The 23,045-nt window shown below is 39.2% G+C and overlaps 1 protein-coding gene across 2 annotated transcripts; it reads left to right on the top strand.

Moving 5' to 3' along the window:
* Positions 1 to 9: 9 nt before the first annotated feature.
* Positions 10 to 22,815, top strand: CALU (calumenin). Of its 2 annotated transcripts, none has more exons than XM_020914877.2 (7): positions 10 to 111; positions 7,289 to 7,520; positions 12,577 to 12,770; positions 16,492 to 16,658; positions 16,862 to 16,922; positions 18,728 to 18,927; positions 20,420 to 22,815. In XM_020914877.2, exons 2-7 carry the CDS (start codon positions 7,300 to 7,302, stop codon positions 20,522 to 20,524), a joined length of 948 nt encoding a protein of 315 aa, XP_020770536.1. In that variant the 5' UTR covers positions 10 to 111; positions 7,289 to 7,299; the 3' UTR covers positions 20,525 to 22,815. The 2 variants fall into 2 exon arrangements, with proteins under 2 accessions (XP_020770536.1, XP_020770537.1); XM_020914878.2 differs by lacking the exon at positions 12,577 to 12,770 and adding an exon at positions 12,310 to 12,503.
* Positions 22,816 to 23,045: the final 230 nt, after the last annotated feature.

Raw genomic sequence — 23,045 nt, 5'->3', positions numbered from 1 at the left:
CGGCGGCGGGGCGCGGAGCCGCTTCCGCTTGGGCGGGGCTTGCGCGCCAGAGCTAAGCCGGTGGCAGAGCAGCGGCAGCGGCAGCCTGGGCTGTGGGTGCGACGGAGGGAGGTAGGTACCACGGTGCACAGTCTCTCCGCCGCCGCCGCCTCCCTTTTCACTTTCTTTCTGTCTTCTGGGCCTCGCTCCCGGCGCGGCAGGGCTTCTTTGGCGCAGGGTCCCGGTTTCTGCCCTCTCGGGGTTCTGAGGCCTGAGACTGCTCGTGACTGCCCGGCCTTCGGCGTGCAGCCTGGGTTGGAGGCCGCCGCTGGCCTTCCCGCGCGCTCTGGGAAGGGGCCTGGGGCCCCGAGAGTTCCAGCTTCCCTCGCTGCGTCCTGTGGGGGTAGTGTTTTGTTCCTGGCTTGCCACGTCCTCTGGCCCTGAGCCCCGCCAGTCACCAGGTCCCTCATCCTAAAGGGTCACGCTTGTTTGTCTTTTGAAGGTCGGAGGGCAGTCACATAGCGTTATTGTTACAGCTCCCTGCCACTTCCCACGCTTGGGCCTGCTTGTGTCCGCCAGCTCCGCCCCAAGGCCACATCCCGAGAGGACATCTGCATCTGCCAAGAAAGTCGTGTTCGCTGACTTGGAGGGTGTAGAAACGAGGGGGGAAGAAAGCATGCAGACCCTATGTGATTTTTCTAAAAAGTTGTGTATAATTTTAAAGAAAAGACGGATATCTCTAGCATGTTTGGCTTCATGCCTCGGTCAGCGACGGAAAATAGTTTTAAAAACTCCAATAAGGAACTGTGTTTTTACATGGTTACGTTGCTTCTAGCCCCAGATCCTAGTTCTGATTTTTAGCATGCTGAGTTCATAAGTCAACTTAATTCCCTACAGCTGCCCTGATCGAGTCGAGTGATTTTCAGTTCCGAAAGCTGCTTTTGCTTCAAGACAAAAAGCTCCTTGGATTCCCTGCTAAAACTTTAGTAGGAGTTTTGATCTGAAGTCCTAAGTGTATAAAGTCCCAGAATAATGTCCTTGAGAATTGAGTTGCAGTCACTTCCTGGCATGAACCATAAAATAAGCATGAGTTGGAAATAAGGTTTCTTATGATTTGTTTTTGTAGCTTAGAGGTAGAGAACCATAGGATGTCTGATAACTTATTTTTTTGCTATAGAATGGTACTTGAGACAAGGCAAATGCACTTTTGACCTCATTTGGTAGATTTAGTTAACCAAGGACGAAACGATGGTCATCGTTGAAGAATTTTTGTATATCTAGTAATATTGTGGCTCCACAGATAACCTGTAAATTGTATTTGTGTGGAGAGAAGATGAGCTTGTTTTTCTTGGCCTAAATCTGAGATTTACAGGGATTCAGGGATATCCAACAGGACTGTTTTGAGAATCACTAGGAGAAATACGAGCTAACAAAGATGAATTGAGTATGCCTGAATGGCTAGTAAACTTGTAATCAACACTGTTAATGTATTCACTTGCCTCCATTTATCCAGTGATGTGTCAAAAGATACTCAGAGTATTTTCTGTACATTGCATCGGTACAAGAGATCAGTACATTGATTTTAACATACGTTTTCCTCTGTGTGTGGCACATGCATGGTTGTGCCAGGGGTTTTGGAAGCACAGGGGTGTAGCCAGGAATAACCATTGAAGATGCTTGCTAGGCCATAAGGTCCTAGTTCCAGTCTTTCTATGAACTCTTAAATATGTAATTTATGTATTAGAGTTAAGACAGCTGAAATAGCACCTTTTCTGTTGCTGACTGATGACCAGATCCAGTAAGGGGAATTGGAGAATGGGGAGCACTGGTGGCAGGCAGGAGCTATACTGCTGCCAAGTGCAGTCCAACTAATGCAGCAAAATGTGTTAGTATACAGAAAGCACAAGACACAGTGTTAGAGATTACAATGATGGATGTCTGACTCTTCAGCTCTATGGGCTGTATCCCACCAGGCTTCTCTGTCCTTGGAATTTTCCAGGGAAGAATTCCAGAGTGGGTTGCCATTTCCTTCTGCAGGAGATCTTCCCAACCCAGGGATCAAACCAGCAACTCCTGCGTCAGCAGGCAGGTTCTTCACTACTGAGCCACAGGGAAGTCCATTAAGGATTATAGAAGAGTATTAATTTATATTTAGCTGAGGTCCCTGCCTTCCTAAAGTACATCCATAGAGGAGCTAAGGAGACAGCTTAAGATAACCTATGATCATTATTGTGGAGTGGTACAAAGAAGTTCTATAAAGTTCTTTAGAGGACTATATACAGACCACTTGCAGCTGGAGTGATCATAGTAGATAGGTCTTTTCATCTAGGATTTTAAATTGTTTATTTACATCTGGCACTAAAGGAAGATTGAGCTAAAATAACTACCAAATTCCCAAGAATTTTGTGTGTGTTACATATGCACAGCAAAATTACAAGCAGGAACCAAAACTCTTGCCCCTACATTTTACATAGCTTTCCTTTGGCAGTTAACAATTTATTGAAGTTTCATCAGCCAAAAGGAAACCTTCATTCTCCCAGGGTTTCTCGAATTTATTTCTTAAGGACATTTTTGTTACCCTATAGCAAGAAAAATTTTAAGTTTGCACTGGGTTGCTTTGGTTACAGAATTAATGAAACCTAAGTAATAGCCATTTCAAAGCTTTTCTCCTACAGCCAAATTTTGCACTTTTATATGCTTGGCTAGCTTATAAATAAATGTATACCCTCAGTCACACAAATGATTTAATTAGAATGTATTAATAAACAGTTCCATTGATTGCTAGAGAAATGCTGAATAAATGGTTTGTCATTATTATAACTCTCATCAAATCATGAAAGGTGCTGTTATTAACTTAGTATGATCCATTGGTGGTACTAAAGTCTGGAAGGGAAGAATGTCAGGTAGATCCCCAGGTGGCTTTAATTCCTAGACCTTATAACAAGAACTTCAGTATAGTTAAATTGCTATCAGACTCTTGCCCTCAATTCCCAATTGAAGTAGACTTTAGTATAGTTAAATTGCTATCAGACTCTTGCCCTCAATTCCCAATTGAAGTAGACACTTAAGCATTGAGATTCCGCTTTTGCTGCACTATAGAGGAATGCTTCCCCCCACCCCCCCAATATCCAACTCACAGAAATGGAATTTTACCACCACGCCCATTTCTCTTACTGTTAACACTGAGCAATGGGTCTTTGGTCAACTGGAATAACTGTGGGGTCACTCATTGTTAATGTTCTTGAGAAGCTGAATTTAATCCAGACCTCTAAATTTCCCTGAAACAACTTTTAACTGTTCTGTGACCAGTGCATTTTTATTAAAAATGATTGGGAGGAAAGGGAGAAATGGCAAGAATTTAAAGCTCTCAAGAAAATTTTTGAATGGGTAAAACTGATTCTTAAGGCTTATCATTGTTACTGAAAGAAATTCAAGTTTATGCTATTACCTTTCCCTCCTTATAAATTTACTGGAACAATTCATGAAAACAACTTTGTAGGAGACCATTATGGCTGACATAGTGCAAAAGTATGGTAATAACTTGGTACCTTTTCTGTTCTAGCTGTTTATTTATGTCTCTAACATGGCACAATGAAATAGATATATAATACAAGCCACATATGTGGCTTAAATTTACAGGTGAGGGACTTCCCTGGTGGTCCAGTGATTAAGATTCTGCACTTCCACTGCCAGGGGGCCTGAGTTCAATCCCCGGTCAGATTCCTGAGTATTTAAAACAAGGGCCTTCCCAGGTGTCACAGCAGTAAAGAATCTGCCTGCCAATCCGAGAGACGTGGGTTCCATCCCTGAGTCGGAAAGAGTCCTCTGGACGAGGAAATGGTAACCCACACCAGTATTGCTGCCTGGAGAATCCTGTGGACAGAGGAGCCTGGTGGGCTACAGTCCATGGGGTCACAAAGAGCCAGGCATGACTCAGCGACTCAACAACAACAGTTATTAATAAAGCATGTGAAATTAATTTTAATAATTTATTTAATCCACTACATACAAAAGTACCATTCTTTTATCATAAAGTGTAACACACCACATCCTTAATTCACACTAGCCACATTTTTTAAGTGTTTGGTAGCCACATGTAGCTCTCGTCCTGGACAGTGCAGGTCTAGTTTTCTGGTTTTGTTTTTCTTTTAAGAAAAAATATTAAATGTAGTCAGACATGACTTAGCAACTGAACAGTATCAACAATTAAATGTTACCCTTGGTGAGGGAGGGGCAGAATTTGAGTGAGAGAAACTTGCAAGTTATTTGAAAAATGGAAGTGGGGAGATGTATTTTTCACAACCATTGATTTACCTTTAGATCATGTGCTACAGTCCTTTCTCAAAAAAGAAAAAAACAAGAAAAATCTCAAACAACCTAACCTACCACCTAAGACAAGTTAGAAGAAAAAACAAAAGCTAAAGTCAGCAAAGAAAGAAAGAGTTAGTCTATCTGTTGCGTCTGACTCTTTGCAACCGCATGGTCTGTCCTTGGGATTCTCCAGGCAAATATACTGAAGTGGATTGCCATTCCCTTCTCCAGGGGATCATCCCTGACCCAGGGATTGAACTTGTGTCTCCTACATTGCAAGCAGATGCTTCTTTACCATCTGAGCTACCAAGGACGATGGGTAGAGTCACCAAAAGGAAGGATATACTAAAAATCAGAGGAAATAGAGATTTAAAAATAGAAAAAACCAAGAGCCTTTTTTTTTTCTATTCTTTGAAAGGGTAGACAAAATTGATAAACCTCTGGTCAGGCCCATCTAGATCATGCGGTAAAAAGTCATACAAGCAAGCTATCATGATGGAGAAAGAGAAGGGTCTGTTAGCTTTCTATTACTTGGTATCAGTTTGTTTGGAAAGAGAAAGATGCTTCAGAAATAACTGCTGATGTAGGTCTTCAGGAGCCTTGTATAAGTTCTATACTTTTCTCACATCTTTCGACATTATATGTACTTTGTCGTGGGAGTTACCCTTTGTTTCTGTTTGGACATTTTTATATATATGGATTTAAATAAATTTGGTAGTCTTTTTTAGTGTCTATTCATAAAACAAGAGTCCTTTTGTTAAAGTTTCTAACCACCAATGGGGGCTTCCCAGGTGGCACTAGTGGTAACGAACCTGCCTGCCAATGCAGGAGATGTAAGAGACACAGGTTCAATCCCTGATTTGGGAAGATCCCCTGGAGGAGGAAATGGCAACCCATTCCACTATTCTTGCCTGGAAAATTCCATGGATAGAGGAGCCTGGCGGGCTATAGTCCATGAAAGTCAAATACTACTGGCAGAGTCAAGCTCTAGTAAGCACAAGCACGAACAGCCAGGAGTTGATAAATGTGGGCACAAAAAGTATATTGTTAAATATCTACTAAAGTACAGATTTTTCATTGCCCACTGCAGAGAGATGAAGGTGAAACCATTGCTTTGGTAGGTAGTCCTTGGTGATGTTTTTAGGCACTTTGATCAATAGTAGGTAGAAGCCCAGATTGCGAGGAGACAGTAGGTGGTGTGGAAACAGAGACAAGGGTTCCTGGACACCGTGTGAGTGAAGGAACAGGGAAGAGCACACTTGAAGAAATAGTGGGGTCTGAGAAAGACTGATTTTGGATTATGAAGACCTGAGAAGTATTGATTGACAGAATGAAGGGACCTGTAGAGGGGCAGGATTGAGTTTAATTGTAAAGGGAAAGGATAGAGAGATGGATAAATGATAAAACTGAATCACTTGGCTTTTCCTCTGACATTCTTCTTTTATCCCTCTATCAAGATGTTAAGTCTCAATCTTAAATGTAGTTTTCCCTCTAAATCACAGTGAGTCAATCTGTTACATTTCTATATGTTACACAGTATCAAAACTTTACACAGTATCCCTCCCAGGCCCTGATAGTGTTCCCAGGTTTAAGCATTAATTTATATTATAACAATGGGGGTTTGCAAAAGTTGTCAGGGCATTATGCAAGAATTGGTAGGCTGTTATTCTGGGGATGTAATTAGTCATTTATAAAATTTTCCTAGATGTGAGATCACCTTGTTAATAGGCATAAGGAAGATACTGTTGCTATGACTGTTGATTTTTACTTGATTCTGTAAGCCTTTAACATTATAGATATCATTTGGATATGTCACAATAACAGCATAAAATTCATTTCTTATCTCTAAAGAATTTTATTTATCTAAAGAATTATTTGTAGTTTGCAGTGAAAGTTTCATTTTGTCCTGAAATAAAGACATACTCACTGTAATGTTTGAGAGAGCCACTAAATCTAATTTTGTCTCTACTGTTCCACTGGTCTGATTGATTAGTTCAATTATTGAAGCAGCTTAGAGTGTTTTTCTCGTTGGGCAGTGTTATTTTACTTGAAAAACAGCATTTGTGTCCTAAGAATAAATATGTGTTTTCCTTAAGAATAAATATGTCTCCTTTTCCAGTTGGGAGAAAAGGCTTGAAAATGTATGCTACCTAATAATGAAAATAATTTTTATCATATTGTTTAAAAAGTACACACAAAAAGAAACGTACTCATTTAGAAAAAGGAAGATTGCACCACAGAGCACAGTATTAAAGTTCACTCTGTCCCAGCCTCACCACCCCACCCCCACCTCTTCTTCAGCCTAGGGAGTTGTTGCTATTTATAGACAGATGTTTATCCTTCCACACCATTTTCATGCATATATGTTATATTTTATACAAATATAAGCAACCTGGCAGGTTAGTTGATTTTTTCTTTTTATATAAATGAGATCGTGACATAGTTTTGCAACATGCTTTTGTTGTTTTCATAAACTTTTCTGGAATGTAACAGTCACTATATCTACTTTGTGGTGTTTGTGGTGGTTTAATATGTATTTACTAATTCTTTGATTTAGTTCCTTTTTCATTTTTTAATCATAAAATATCATCATTGATTAAAGCATCTTTGTATGTGAATTTGGGTGTTTTGATGGAATAGCATGAAAAAGAACATTGATAAGCTTTCAGAAGCATGTGCATGCACACACGCTCAGTCACATCCCCTCTGTGTCCACAGGTTCATTTTCTGTGTCTGCATAAAGGGAGACTGCTTATAAGATGGATGTTCCTTGTAATTCCTTGTTCCTATAATTCCTTGTCAGCCTACAATCAGATGAAAGAAAGTGGTGAAAATTTCTCAGAATAAAACTAGAAAGTCTTATATTCTAGCATACTTTTTTATGGGTTAAATAATTATATTTAGGATAATGTCAAATTAATAATTTTCCTGGGTCTGAGCTTTTCGTTTCCCGTTGAATCATTGAGCATACTGAGGGAACCCCCTTTGTTTCTCTAAGGTCTGATCACCATGGACCTGCGGCAGCTTCTCACGTGCCTGTCCCTGTGCACAGCCTTTGCCTTGAGCAAGCCCACAGAAAAGAAGGACCGTGTACATCATGAACCTCAGCTCAGCGACAAAGTTCACAATGATGCTCAGAGTTTTGATTATGACCACGATGCCTTCTTGGGTGCTGAAGAAGCAAAAACCTTTGATCAGCTGACGCCAGAAGAGAGCAAGGAAAGACTTGGGTAAGGTGCCAGCTCTCAGGGGGCTAGTTAGAATAATGACCTTTCTTTATAAATCAACTCATTCTTTTTTTTCTCTTCTATCTCAGTCACCCAGTAAAGCTCTATTGAACTACATCTGCTGAAAGCTAACCACAGAATTGCTACCACTAAAATTTAATCTCCTTCCTCATTTCTCCATTGAATAACAGTTCTTACCTCATTCTACAAAACAAAGTCATTAAAGTGCCAGATACTATAGGGCTCAGCTTAAACCGCATCATTGTGATCCCAAAGGAACATTACATGGGGATTTTCTCAACACTGTTGCTTTTAATTTTTAAAAGCAATCTGTGACCTCTATGTTGTTGACCATGCCAAGTCTTTGAGTGGATAATAAACTGCGAATTAGACCCCTGGACTGACTAATTTCGGTAGTTTATGATTTCCAAGGATGTCCTTCACCCTGTTTGGTTCATTCTCAGGTATTTGCTTAATTAAAAGCAAAACCAAACCAACCTTGGCTTTCAAAAGGTTGTATTAAGCTGTGATCTTAATGTCAGAGTATGCGTTGCTCTTGAAGTGAACAGCTGGGCCATCGTCAGTTTCTGTGGCTCTCTCCCAAGGCATATTTTTACATAAATAGTTGATTTGGTAGAATTCCAGTTGATTATTTCTGAGGGTCTGAGAATGTCTTTTTTAGTTCTTTCAAAGCCTTGCTTTTTAAGGAAATGCAGGTTAATTGGTGAACATTTTCTCCTCAATGAATAGTGACCATCTGTGTAGCTTTCTGAACTAAATTTAACGAGTTGTCTGAAAAGTTATACCACATAGGAATTTCCAGAAATATATTTCCCATGGATAGTGCTATGATTAGAAGACATTATAGGGTTTGCTTTGAGTGGTACTTCAAAATAAATTTATTCTTTCAGTGAGTTATCTGCCAACTGAAGGATACAGTATTCTTAAACACTGACAGAGGTAATCAAAAGATTTTGCCGTGTAGAATGAGAAACTTGTCCAAAACGTTGAAAATAGAGAAAACAGGCGTATCAGAGTTAGTCTTCTGCTAGGTTGTTTTTTGCTTTGAAGGACTGTTCTCACTTTTAATCTCCTAACTATGCTAACATTCCAAGCTGAAAATAGGGGTGCATGAGGGTGTTCTCAGTCTTCATGTCTTGCCTGTTAATAGCATGCATGTCCAGCCTAGATTTTGGTCTGCACATGTCTCTGCAGAATTACTGTCAAATGATGAAGGGCCTTTAGGTTTGGTGTCAAGCGGTGTTCTGGCCCTGTGCAGGTATTGGAATTGCTCTGCTAATAGCCTTCAGTAGAGAAAAAAATTTTTCTTTTTAGTCCTCAGTAAATATCAAAAGTTGGACACATGCACAGACTCCATATTTGATAACAATAAGTTGGTTAAAATGATGTTTTTCATGGAATGTGTGAATGAACCAAGTACTGTTTGCTTCTCCCAGATTTGGAGATAATAACAAATAGCCCGTTAATAAGGTGATATACTGTTGAAAGCAAGAATTCCAAGTGAACTTTTTTTTTCTTTTAAATTAGCTTACTATGGCATTTTTGAACGTTGTTTGGTATGTGACTGTACACCAGAGGTTGAGTACAATTTCCCCTTTCCATCTATCTAGGAGGCCAGTAATTATTAGGAAATAAGATCATTGTTTATACCTCTAGTTGCAAAAATTCACTACTATTTTTAAATCTTTAGTAATAATATCTAGAAAGCTATGGGAAGCACTTAAAAACAATTTTAACATCCAGGTTTTAGTTTCTTTTCCTTATGAATAATGTTGACAAATAGAACATTTTTTCTTGTATGTATATTCTCAACCTTGCCCCACCCCTACGCAGTTTAAATATACTTAATTTTCATTTATGTGTCCTTCAAATGTTGATTTATCCATTTTGAGGTGGTGGTCCTTAGTAAAGTTTTCACTTATTTTGATACAGAAATGAAGTGGAGCGGGTTTTTGGGTCACAGGCCCAATTCCTTTGGCAGTCTAATGAAAGCTAAAGTGCAAATATATGAATATGCATAAGATTTTGCATGCTGAAAATTTCTGGAATATTTTGAACCCTCCTGGAATCCTTTTATTGACCCAGGTTCTTAAAAAGCCAAAGGATTTGGCTTTACGCCTTTTGAAATGTAGAGGCTTATGTCACCTCTTAGAAATGACATAATACTCACTTGTGTGCATTGTGTCTGTCCTAGAGTAAATGCTTATTTAGTGGCATCATGCATTTGTAGGGTTCTCCAGTGTCATAGAAATACCATACCATTAGCTTTATAAATTAACATGGACTTTTTTAAAAATCAGAGTTTAGAGCTTCATGCCAAAAATAAGCCGTGCCCATTTCCAGTGTACTTTGACAACTGCCTGCAGGCTGAATAACTAGAAAGATAAGGATAGCTTTTTTATTTTTAAATGGTTTCGTGGTTATTTTTATTGTTGTTTTTAAAATATGAGACAGACGATATGTGGCCCACAAGGTGAAAGATACTTATCTGACTCACAAAAAGTTTGCTAACGTCTGAATTGAACCATTTGGGATATTTCTGTTGGTATGAATAGAATAGCATTCAGCCAACTTCATTAGGAAAAGCCCATCTTAAAGAGTCATATGCCTTTTTATCTAAGTGATCCTTCTCTTTAGGCTATTAATAATAGTTTAAAATTTTCTTTTGGGAATAAGTACCTTGCCCTTTTTTTTCTTAATAGGACAGTGGAACTCTTGGTAGCCAATGCCTTTCAGACACAAACTGGATTCTATTATAGATAATGTAGAGGTTTTTGAACAGGTAGAACTTAATCTGTTGGGGCTTTGCTGGTGTTCCTGTGGTTAAGATGTCGCTCTGCAGTGCAGGGGGCATGGGTTCTCTTCCTGGTCAGGGAACTCAGACCTTGCATGCTGCACAGCACAGCCCCCCAAAGAGTAAGAAAAGCTGATTTATTAGTATTGTTAAGAGTCTACAGATTCAGGTTGCAAAAAAATTTTTGTTCCATGTAGATACAGAAGGACATTTGAGGTGACTTCTTACTATTTTAGGGGGCTTCCCTGGTAGCTCAGACTATAGTCTGCCTGCAATGCAGGAGATCCAGGTTCTATCCCTGGGTCAGGAAGATCCCCTGGAGAAGGGAATGACAACCCACTCCAGTATTCTTGCCTGGAGAATCCCATGGACAGAGGAGACTGGCAAGCTACAGTCCATGGGGTTGCAAAGAGTCAGACATGACTGAGTGACTAACACTTAACTTACTGCTTTACCTTTTTAAAAAAATATTTTAGAGTAAAAATTATAAGATACTCTGAAGGAAAATGCTTGTTAATTACAGGATTTAAGTAATAGACAATCATGGCTAACACTGTATCAATCAATATCAAAGTGAATTTGTGTCACTTATATTCTCTGATTCTAATCACTTTCCGATGTTGTATTCATAAGAAGAACACAGACTGGGAAACGACATTAGCTACCAAATGACAGTCTTTTTCAGTCCTACAAATAATAGAGCATAGGAGTATCCCAAGATTTCAATTCTATTAGAAGTTTTTTTTTGTAACAGTAGAAAAATTATTTATTAATTCTGACCCTTGAATGCTTTCTAAAATATTCCATGTGATGAAATAAGTATGCATAATGGACTTCTGTGTCAATTCCATTAGAAGTTTTGATTTAAAGTTCTTGTGACTTGAGCCTCCCTACAAAGGGCCAAGGGGCATTTACCTGATCTTTTCCTGGCTCTCTTAAAGAATGTAGTCAGTGAATGTTGCTGCTCTTAGGCCATTAAATAATTGGTGTGTAAAATAAAAAAAGTTCTTGTGACTTTACATAGGCAGTCTTAGCTTCTATAAGTAAGCAATTGCATCTTTAAACAGAACTTTTCATATCATGCACATATTTTGAAATCCTTAAATAAGTCTTTTAAAAATGTCTGTCATTAATATGACAGCGCTGGAAGAAAGCAGCTTATGAAGAGCAAAGTATATTCATTCTTTAGCTTTGTAGTTTGGTTTATCATCTGCACCCTAACCCTCTCAGCTTATTAACATTCTCATAATCAAGGATGTACATTCTTACCACATTACTTCTTCAGAGCTCTCTGTTTTTGTGGTTATATGTAAAAATCCAATTCAATATAGTGTATAATAACTGCTAGCCTTTTGTTTTTTTAAATATGTATAAGCATGCTTATGTCTCTGTACTTATTTTGGGGTTTAAAAAAAAATCTTGACTTTAGGCATAAGTGATCCTGGAACTATTTTTGATATCTTTATATTTTTAACAAAAGTGTTTTGGTTTGAAAAAAAAAACAAAACAACTTTTTTAAAAGTCTGGTTACAATTTTTGAATTTTTAGAAAACCAAGTCAGTGGTTGTGATTATTTATCCAGAAATCAAGATTCTCCTAAGAGCAATAAAGAACAAATATAAAAATTTGCATGTTGTTTGATACTAAGAGTGGAGAACGCAGATAGGAAAGGATATTCACCCCAAAATTCTGACCACTGGCTGAAACCTACGTCTAAAGGGATAGTCCATAGTTTGCTTTTGGTTCCAAGTACACCAGCCATGGACTGTGCTTGTCTTATCTGGATGACTCATTTCAGACCAGCAACAGGCACTCAGAAAAATTTTCAGTTGCCCATCTGGCAGTTTTGTTTTGGAGACAATTTTTATTTCCATCCTTTAGCCCTGGGCAACACCCGTGGCCACAGCACACATCTGGCTAAGTCCAGAGCCTTGTGTCCTTTTAACCTCTTGCTGGATTTCTCTGCATTTTCTACAGAAAGATTGTAAGTAAAATAGATGGCGACAAGGACGGGTTTGTCACTGTGGATGAGCTCAAAGACTGGATTAAATTTGCACAAAAGCGCTGGATTTACGAGGACGTAGAGCGGCAGTGGAAGGGGCATGACCTCAATGAGGACGGCCTCGTTTCCTGGGAGGAGTATAAAAATGCCACCTACGGCTACGTTTTAGGTAGGTCCCTACTCTCTGGGGGAAAAAGCCTTGTGGAGCCGGCACCTTGAAACGTAACTGTTTTGTCTTGTAGAATGATTGTAGATAAAATAGACGCGGATAAAGATGGGTTTGTGACGGAGGGGGAGCTGAAATCCTGGATTAAGCACGCCCAGAAGAAATACATATATGACAATGTTGAAAACCAATGGCAGGAGTTTGATTTGAATCAAGACGGCTTAATCTCCTGGGATGAGTACAGAAACGTGACTTATGGCACTTACCTGGGTAAGGGGCAAGGTGTCAGCCTGGTGGAGACCATGGTCTTGAGTCAAAGAAACAAATGGGTCAAGCAGTGAAGGAAAGGAAGAAATTATGCTTATCTTAGTTTGCTGTGCTGATTCTCCTTCACTTTATTAATTTTGAATTTGTATATTATGTATTTTTTAAAATTTGTTTTATTTTGATTTTCTAAAGTCTGACATCTTTTATGTCTTTTAGCATTTCAGATATATTTCCCCATTTTTTTCTTGCTGTCATCCCTCAAAGAGACCATTTTTGGAGTAAATTCTCGTTCAAAAGGTTGCATTGTTCCAACAATGCAAAGCAGGAGGCTTTGAGATGTCTCTTGACATGGTCACATTAAAGTGTTGGACCTGAAATTTAAAGCAAATTAGATTTCTTTGTAACTGGTGAGAATAGGGGGGAAATTACTGTCTTCCCTTGCTAAAGTAAAGATCAAATCTAATGGCTTTCCTTGATGAAATTTAACTATTTCAGTATGTCTGCTTACTGAAGTTTAAAAATGAGTATTTCCCATTTGTTTTCTCTGACACATGAGTTTATTAGCCTGCTTTGCGAATACTTCGAGGCAAATCAATGTGACTTTGATTGCTTTTTGTTGATTTGGTAGCTTGTATGCTTGGGCCACCTGTTAGTAATTTTCTTTTACTTATTCCACTTGCCTGCTGTTAAATGCTAGGTGGCGATCTTACCGAGTTGATGACTTAGGGTGTTTTTGTTAGTGATAGTCCTCTTTTGTACGTGGTCACAGTTTGAGATGAGATAAGAATGTATAAATGTTACTTCTTGCGTTTTTATTCTGGAAATTAAGTAAATTTCTGGGTGGAAGCAGGCGTTCTCCATCACTGACTAACAGGCAATGAATGTATGGTGGTCTGTTCCCCCCACTGGATAACCAGCTGTCCGTGTTAATTACAGGACTGCATGCATTTCTGGTGAACAGATTTTTATTTCTATATGGGGCTTGTTCTCATTCCTGAGACTAGAGTGGCCATCTCTCTCATGCTTGACACTTAGCCAAGAACCAAACATATCCTTCTCCCAATTAAGAACATGTGTATTAAAAAGTCAGTGCAGATAGAGAGATACCCATGCTTCTTGCTCTCTGGCTGAGACCCAGAGCTTCCTGATTTGTTTGGAATTAATTATAAATACAAAGCACTGGGTAGGCTTTTGGTGATCTCAACAGAATGATGTGTTAATAAATCTCAGCTCAGACCTAGGCATTCACTGTCCAGAAGGAGTTTTAAACTCTTTTTATGATTATGTGCATACAAATCTGTTGAGAACTTTGTTACCTCACAGGGCCAGTGATTCAATGTAATGAGTATTTCTACTCACTGAGACTCTGCATAAGCTGAAGCACTAGCTGGAGAAACAATGTCTTTATAAGGCATCTTTCCCTGGCGGCCTGGGGGTGGACAGTGCTGGGGTAAGCAGGCGCCTTCCAAAAGTGCTGAGGAGTTTTTTGTAAAAATGTGTTCTTGACTCAGTTGAGTTAAGGTATAAATCAGCTTCTAGTTAGGGTCTGCCTTAATGAATATCTGCTTTCCACAAAAGGAATGTTAACCCCATCTCTGCCACAAGTAAGATATGAGATGCTAAGATATGCCCTGCCTACACCAAAACCAAAACTAGATCACTAGCCTACCCTTCACTGTATGCAAGCCAGCTGGCCCAGTAAACTGGTGCTTAGGATATATAGGGCACTCTGAGCAGTGATGATAGGCATGCGAGTTTAGTCATTAAATACAGTTCTGTAGCTTTCTTCTTCATCCATATACATATATATATGTGCATATGATCCTAGTCACCAAGTTTTACCTAAGGAAAGAAAGGCTCAGCTAAGAATCTACTCTTAATATGTAAGTTGCCTTCTGTTATTTATGTTACATAGTTTGTACTGATTATTTGTTTAGAAGAAATGACTTAGTATCTGAGTAAGGTAGTATTTTCCTTAAATTCTCTGTCTCTAATCTATTATGGCTTTGAGTATACACACAGGGTCCCCAAAGCCCCAGTTTAATCAGTAAACTGTATTACTGAATTTTGACCCTCATCAAAGAATGAAGCTTCAAGTTGCTCAGCTCTATCAAAATAGAGCAGTAGTTTATTGTTGTTGTTTTTTTACTGTACTTAAAGTATGGAAAGATTGAACTACAATGTCAAAAGTCAATAATGTAGTGTTAGTAAGGGGCCCTGTGGGTTTGTTTGTTTGTTAATAAAAACTAGTGCTATATCCTTTTTTATTTGATCGATATGTTTTGAGAACAATCATTTCTTACCTTTAATGTGGTGTCTTTTACTTTTCAAAATATCTTCACATGTTATCTTATTTTGGTCCATATAGCAACTCAGATTGAAAAGTTGGTTTTTTTTACCCCTTTTTGCCATTAACTCCTTCACATTTTTACAACTTAAAGTTCATTTTTCTATATTCTTATGAAGTGAAGTGAAAGTCGCTCAGTCGTGTCCGACTCTTTGCGACCCCAAGGACTACACAGTTCATGGAATTCTCCAGACCAGAATACTGGCATGGGTAGCCTTTACCTTCTCTAGGACATCTTCCCAACCCAGGAATCGATCCCAGGTCTCCCACATTGCAGGCAGATTCTTTACCAGCTGAGCCACAATAACTATTGCTTGTGCAGTTCAACATCTTAACAGATAGGTCCAAATTCAATTTGGTTGTAATCTAATATTTATCTTCTGTAACAGATTTATTGAAATATCATTGACATGCAATTTATTGCACTGCACATATTTAAAATGCACAGTTGATGAGTTTTGTCATATGTGTATGCATCAGTGAGCCCCTCACTGTAATTAAATATTCCCATCACCCCCAGAAGCTTCCTTGGGTCCCTTTAGTCCTCACCTTCCTCGTGCCCTGTCCCATGGCATCCACTGATCTACCTTTTGTAACTTGATTTGTTTGCATTTTCTAGAATTTTATAAAAATGACGGAAGTGGGGGTAGTGAACAGAACTTGTATTTCATGGTATGTTTCTGAATTTACCAAAGAAACTAAAATGTGACCTTTCAGAGTGGCGCTGTTCTGGTATTGAATCCAAATGGCCTGTAATGGGATAGAACGCCTTTTCTATCTGGCTTCTTAATGAGAGCCTAATGTTTAATAAACATTTAAATAATGTTTAATAAACAGCAATAGTTAATATGTATTAAAAGTCAGCTCTGTGCCAAGCACTGTTCGAGGCACTTAACTTCTATCTATTTGCTTATTTAACCTCGTAACAATCCTGTGAGGCCAACTCTGTTACTGTCTCCATTCTGCAGATGAGTAAATTGAAGCACAGTTAAGTTACTTGTCCAAGGTCACATGACTAAGAAGAGGTAGAGTTAGGATTCAAACCCAGACCATGTAACTTTAGAGCCACCACTGCCCCTTGGATATAACTAGAAAACTGAATCCCTCTACTAGCCTTAATATCAGTAACAGTGAAGCATTTATGTAATGGATCACATAATCCAAGAGCCAGGGTTCCATGTTGAATTTACATTCAACGCAGACCTGACTTTGTAGTCTTTGATCACCAAACCTGAATGTCTTTATACTGCTGTAGTTTTCCTGAGTAACCAAGTTAATTCTTCCATGCTAGGTTTATTGTTCTTGGAAATTTATTTCCATACATTTTCATGTTTTCTGGAAGTCTTTTAAGATTTGACCTAAATTTTTGTTTCCTAGATGATCCAGACCCTGATGATGGATTTAACTATAAGCAGATGATGGTTAGAGATGAGCGGAGGTTTAAAATGGCAGACAAGGATGGAGACCTCATTGCCACAAAGGAAGAATTCACAGCTTTTCTGCACCCTGAGGAGTATGACTACATGAAGGATATAGTAGTACAGGTGGGTGAGAGGGAGGATTCTCAATGGAAACTTTCTCTTTTTGTTGCTTACATGCTTTACTATGGTTTAACCATACTTGATTATATATACATAAACACATATATATGTGTGTGTTTACTTTAATGAAGCACAGTTACTTGTCCTAAGTTATTGTCTGAACTAATTTATCCAGATATCAGATCTAATTATTCTCTTCTGTCCAGGAAACAATGGAAGATATAGATAAGAATGCTGATGGTTTCATTGATCTGGAGGAGTATATTGGTGAGTCTGTTTCTAGTGTTTTTCTTAAAAGAAGCTGGGAAACTTTGAAAGATATGTTCACCAATAAAAACAATCTACCCCATGGGTCAGCTCTTAGCACATCATTAACTCAGACCAGCGTGGGGAATGGTGGGTCATGATAAAGTATTGAGTAGCACTGGCCAATCAAAATGTGAATGTGAGCCCCAAATGTAATTTTAACTTTTCTATTAGCCACATCAAAAACAATGAAAAGAAACAGATGAAATTTACTTCAAAAGTGTATTTTATTTAATCTAATATTCCAAAATACTACAGTTTCCACATTATCAAGGGTTATTTTTTTTCTTTTTTCACACAAGTCTTCAAAAGTTTATTTTACATTGTAGCACATCTTAGTTTGGACTAGCCACATTTCCTTTCCTCATAGCCTGATGTGGCCAGTGGCTGCTGTAGTGGACTGCGCTAAAATAGTGCATCCCAGATGTCCTATGGAATTGACATTGAGGAGTTGTAGGGAACCTAGACTGGTATTAGGAAACTAGGGAACAGAACAAAAGAAACACTTGGGTGAATAAGCAACCAGGAGTTGTTGATTCCTCTTAGTCTTTCCTTTTCACTGTATTCTATTCATAGTTTCCTTTTGTCCTTTTTTTTTTCCCGACCATGCCATGCAGTTTGTGGGATCTTAGTTCCCCACCCAGGGATCGAACCCCACCCTTGGCAGTGAAAATGTGGAGTCCTAACCACTGGACTCCCAGGGAATTCCCAGTTGCTTGTTTTAGATGCTGTACCTTCAAGGCAGTTTCTCTCAAGTACAGCTTTTTTCTTTTTTTTTTTTTTTTTTCCCCGCCTTGCCGCTGCTGGCGTGTGGAATCTTAGTTCCCCAGTCAGGGATTGAACCTACATCCCCAGTATGGAATCTGAACCACTGGACCACCAGGGAAGTCCCTAAAGTTATTTTTATTATCCTCAAAAATAATTTTAAGATTTTCCCATTGCTTTAAAAAAAGCTGCCTCTTACCAAGTAGTTGACCAAATTGTTTCACAGTTCATGTGATGGAAAGCAGCATAAGACAATGCCCATCATTTTAAGAGATACATTATAAAGTATACTTAGACACTGGTTGTAGACAGTTTGACTGTTTTACATTTACAGACACTTTTACATCTCTCAGGTTTTCCTGAGGATTTACAGCCACATCTTTCTAAAACTAGTGGTCAGGTTAATTAGCTTCCTTGTAGTGAAGTGGAACACAGGGAACAGCTGTCTTATGAAAGTTGGTCTTCACCTTTCTTGACACTAGTCATCTCCCTCTGTTTCTGCACTTTGAAAAACATTCATTTATGGCTGTGCTGAGTCCTCACGGTTGTGCGCAGGCCCTCTCTAGTCGCAGTGCACGGGCTTCTCACTGGTGCTTCTCCTCCCACTGCGGAGCACGGACTTCAGGCAAGCGGGCTTCAGCAGCTCGGCTCTCGGGCTTAGTTCCCCCGTAGTAGCACATGGGATCTCAAGGGTCAAACCCATGTCCCCTGCATTGGTAGATGGACTCCTAACTACTGGACCACCTGAAAACCCCAGTTTCTGCCTTTTTTAAAAACAGTTTTCTTTGCTTATGTCATTCAAGACCAATAGCTTGAAATATTCTTTCTGCAAGATCATCAGGAAAATGCCTTACTTCATAAAGTCTCTCCAACCTAAAATACCTGTATAACTTCTGTGAGGTTCCAAACTAACGAGTGAGGAAGAAAGGTCATCAGATTTGCATGGGGCAGGCTTTGAGAGAAGACACACCCATCTTATGTATGGATGTCTGTTCATACAGGTGATATGTACAGCCACGACGGAAACGCTGATGAGCCAGAGTGGGTCAAGACGGAGAGAGAACAGTTTGTTGAGTTTCGAGATAAGAACCGTGATGGGAAGATGGATAAGGAAGAGACCAAAGACTGGATACTCCCCTCAGATTATGACCATGCTGAGGCAGAAGCCAGGCACCTGGTCTATGAATCAGACCAAAACAAGGTAAGTCTGACCAGGCCCAAGCAATCTAGCAGTGGTCCAAGTCTGTCTCTAGGGGATTGCTTAAAAAATTCCTATTAACGTACATAGAGCATGTAAAATTTTAATTAGTCTAAGTCTGCTGTGGAGTTAAGTTGGCGACTGAAACTTACAGGGCAGCACTAGCTCTGTGATCTCTCATTTTAGAAATCCCTTTGCCCAATGTTCTTAGCATTGGAGGAATTTAGGCCTCAGCAAGAGCCTCTGGATATAGCCTGTGCCCAGCATGCTTCATCTACTATCTTTGGAACTCCAGGAAATTTTCTTTGCCTTTTTGTTGTTATTTCCTTTGTTCTTTTACCTTTTACAGGCTCACTTTGCCTACTCAAAGCTGATTATTTCCTTCTTAAATTAAGCATGCTTGTTGTAGCTTATAAATCATTTTTTCTCTATTATAATTCAGTCAGTCACTCAGTTGTATCTGACTCTGCGACCCTGTGGACTGCAGCACGCCAGGCTTCCCTGTCCATCACCACCTCCCAGAGCTTGCTCAAACTCATATCCATCGAGTCAGTGATGCCATCCAACCATCTCATTCTCTGTCGTCCCCATCTCCTGCCTTCAGTCTTTCCCAGCATCAGGGCTTTTTCCGATGAGTTCGTTCTTCACATCAGGTGGTCCAAGTATTGGAGCTTCAGCATCAGTCCTTGACCAGTTATCTCAGACAGCATTTGGTTCATTGAAAGAGTGTTGTTACTACTGAGTCCTGTCACCTTTTTCAGAGAATGCTGTCCTTAAAGCAAACTGAAAATCAGTCTATGGGGAATTTTAGAATTCTGATGTTCTTTTATTTAGATTAATCTTTGGTTTTTATGTAGTTTCTTATCATTGACCCTTTTTAAGAGTCAGTCTGTTTTGAGTTCTTGCTCAGTCTCTTCAGTAGCCAGGTGCTGAGACATGAGGAAAAAAACTCATATAGTCATCCCTTGGGAATCTGGCCTAGATAATTCTTGAGATAAGATCTGGACCTCCATTAGGGGTTCTGTCTGGAATCTGATTGGTAGCAAGGGCATTTTGGAGTTGAAAACTATGCTTGATAGTAACAGATTTCATTGTCCCTGTTAGACAGTGACTTGATTGACTTTGAAGTATTTTTCCTGGCTCTTGTTAACTATCTCTTACCCATATCTGGGAGGTGTCCCACATTTTGCTGAAAAGGGAGCATTTTCTTCCAAAGAAATAAACCCATATGCTGGCATTGACCTATTCAGCTGTATTTTCATCCTTTTAACTTTCTTGATAAGGAAATAGATTAATTGCTCTTTTCTTCCCTGTGTGTATATGTGTGTATTGGGGATGGGCCATGAGTACTGAGTTCAGATTTAATTAGAATTAAATTAGAATTAGAATCTTAAACCTTGGCAAGTCTTAGATCCCCTATTATATGATAGCAGTGTTTCTAAATTTGAAATGGGAACTTTATTTTGCCTCAGTTCACTGTTCTTTCTGCTTTCAGGATGGCAAGCTTACCAAGGAGGAGATTGTTGACAAGTATGATTTATTTGTGGGCAGCCAGGCCACAGATTTTGGTGAGGCCTTAGTACGACATGATGAGTTCTGAGCTCCAGACAGAGGAACCCACATTTCTTCAAAAGTAATTTATTTTTACAGCTTCTGGTTTCACATGAAATTGCGCTACTGAGACTGTTATTACAAACTTTTTAAGACATGAAAAGTTGTAACAGAAATGATCCCGTCCCCATTCCTCCTCCTCTCTGAGGGACAGGAGGGAAACCGTGCTTCTGAGGAACAACTCTAATTAGTACACTTGTGTTTGTAGATTTACACTTTGTATTATGTATAACATGTGTGTTTATTTTTGTATTTGTTCTCTGGTTGGGAGTATGATATGAAGGATCAACATCCTCAACTTACACTTGTAGGCAAACATTAGCCCTTCACTCTTTCTCAACCCTTACCGTGTAATTTTTTTTATAATTTTGACTTAAGTTTAAGCCTGAGATCAATAAGAAATGTTCAGGAGAGAGAAAAGGGAAGAAATATTCCCCAAAATTTCTATTTAGAGAGAGAACACTTAAACTTGCCTATTGAAAGTGTATTTCATAAGTAGTAGGGGCCACATGTTCTATTCAGTTGCTTCATGTCCAGATCCTAGTGTTATCTGGGCAAAGACAGATCCCTGTGCTATAAGAAAACTTGACTCAACTTGACTTCATTCATCCTTTTTTTTCCCTCCCCTTCCCTGTAGGACTAGCTGTTTGCTAATTTTGTCAAGCACAGCTGTGGTGGGAAAAGTTGGGGCCAGTGTCTTGAATATCAATCAAGTAGTGAGTGTGATCTCTTTACAGAGATATAAATAGAAACATCTGGAAAACTAAAGAAAAAATCCAAGTGTTCTTAGGGCACATGATTTTTTCTGGGTGTGCATCTATTGAAGTGCTCAAGCCTGTCTTTATTCAATCAGTAAGTGCCCCATTCAGCTCCTGTTTCCCCAGGTGTTCCAAGGAACTAATCTTGCTTTCACTGCAGTCAAAATGTGCTCCTTTCCTATCATGTCATTGAAAGTGCCTTTAATGAGAGAAACGGTCACTGAATGAGGATTCTCTTAAGAAACCCTAAGATAAAGTAGATGATTTGGACCACCTTAAAGCTTAGAACCTCCTGTTGTGGTGGGGATTTTTTTCTTCCCTTTCTCTTTTGGACAGTGGTTCAATAGCAGTATTAGTTAGGGGCTTGGTTGCAGTGTTCTTACCTTGTGGGCTGATTTCTGAAAACCACATGCTGCTGAATTTACCAGGGATCCTCATACCTCAGAATGCTAACCACTTACTACCAGGCCTGTTTCTGTGTCAGCTGAGTAGGCAGAGCTAAGGCTCAGAGATGAGAGGGCTCTTTGGTTTGAGGACCGTTGCTCACCCTTCCTGCCTTTGACCCATCCCTTCCTATGTCCCCATCTCCCTGCTGCCAAAAAACGTTTATCATGGATCAACATTGCCAGTCCTTATCAAAGAGAGGGACATTGTAGAAAGAGCTAAAGAAATCACCTCTGTTCCCAACTCACCTATATTTTACATAACAAGAAACTGCCCTTTTTTTTTGGTCCCTTTCATACACATGGACCTCTTTTGAGAAGAATTATGTATTCCAAGTTTTTAGCCCTCAGGTTACTAAGACATATATATATATATAACCTTTATTATTTCATATATCTTTCTGGATAATACATTCAGGTGGTGCTGGGTGATTATTATAATCTGAACCTAGATGTATCCTTTGGTCTTCCACAGTCATGTTAAGGTGGGCTACTTGGCCTGGTAAAAAGAGAGATATCATGTAACTCCACCCTGGCCTTTGCATTGAGCTCTTGAGAGTGGATACATTCTTTGAACCCCAGTATAAGGAAATGGAAATTCTCTTCCTTCCATATTCCCCATTTGTATTGTTAAGAAGACCAGGGATAAATACTAATGCCACCAACCCTGGCTTGGAGAGGGCACAGCACAAATTGTGTGGCAGGAGAGCCTTGCAGGTCACTAGGTACAGAGAACCCAGGCCTTATGTTAAAGTCATGCACCTAGAAAGCAAACCTCCATCTGCTAAGATAGCGACTTCTGGATGCTGGGTGCTCATCAATTATCATTTGTATTCTAATGTCTAATGACCCTCCTGGATTTTTTTCTTTTTCTTTTTCTTTTTTTTTTTTTTGGTTTAAATCAAGCCTGAGGCTGGTGAACAGTAGCTACACACCCACATTGTGTGTTCTGTGAATGCTAACTGTCTTGAATTTGGATACTGGTTATTATTTTTTATAGAGTGTAAACCAAGTTTTATATTCTATAATGCAAACAGGTACCTATCTGTTTCTAAATAAAACTGTTTACATTCACTGAAGGGTATGTGTGTCCTTTATTTTCTTAAGAAATGGAACTCTTGCTTAGAATTATAGGGTTATAAAATGTCACAGAAAATGGAGCTCTCCTAGAAGGTTTACCCTACCCCAACCCAGAGAAGTTGCTACCTTCTCCCAATTTGATTACTCTTTCCTTCCTATTCCTGAAATCTTCTAGCATCCTTACACAGCTGTAACCCTTCTCTGCTTCTCTTAGGCCATATAACTGGAG

Source organism: Odocoileus virginianus, chromosome 1, assembly GCF_023699985.2.
Source record: "Odocoileus virginianus isolate 20LAN1187 ecotype Illinois chromosome 1, Ovbor_1.2, whole genome shotgun sequence".
NCBI lineage: Eukaryota > Metazoa > Chordata > Mammalia > Artiodactyla > Cervidae > Odocoileus > Odocoileus virginianus.
Note: the sequence above shows the minus strand (reverse complement) of the source record. Positions and strands in the feature narration are given on the sequence as shown.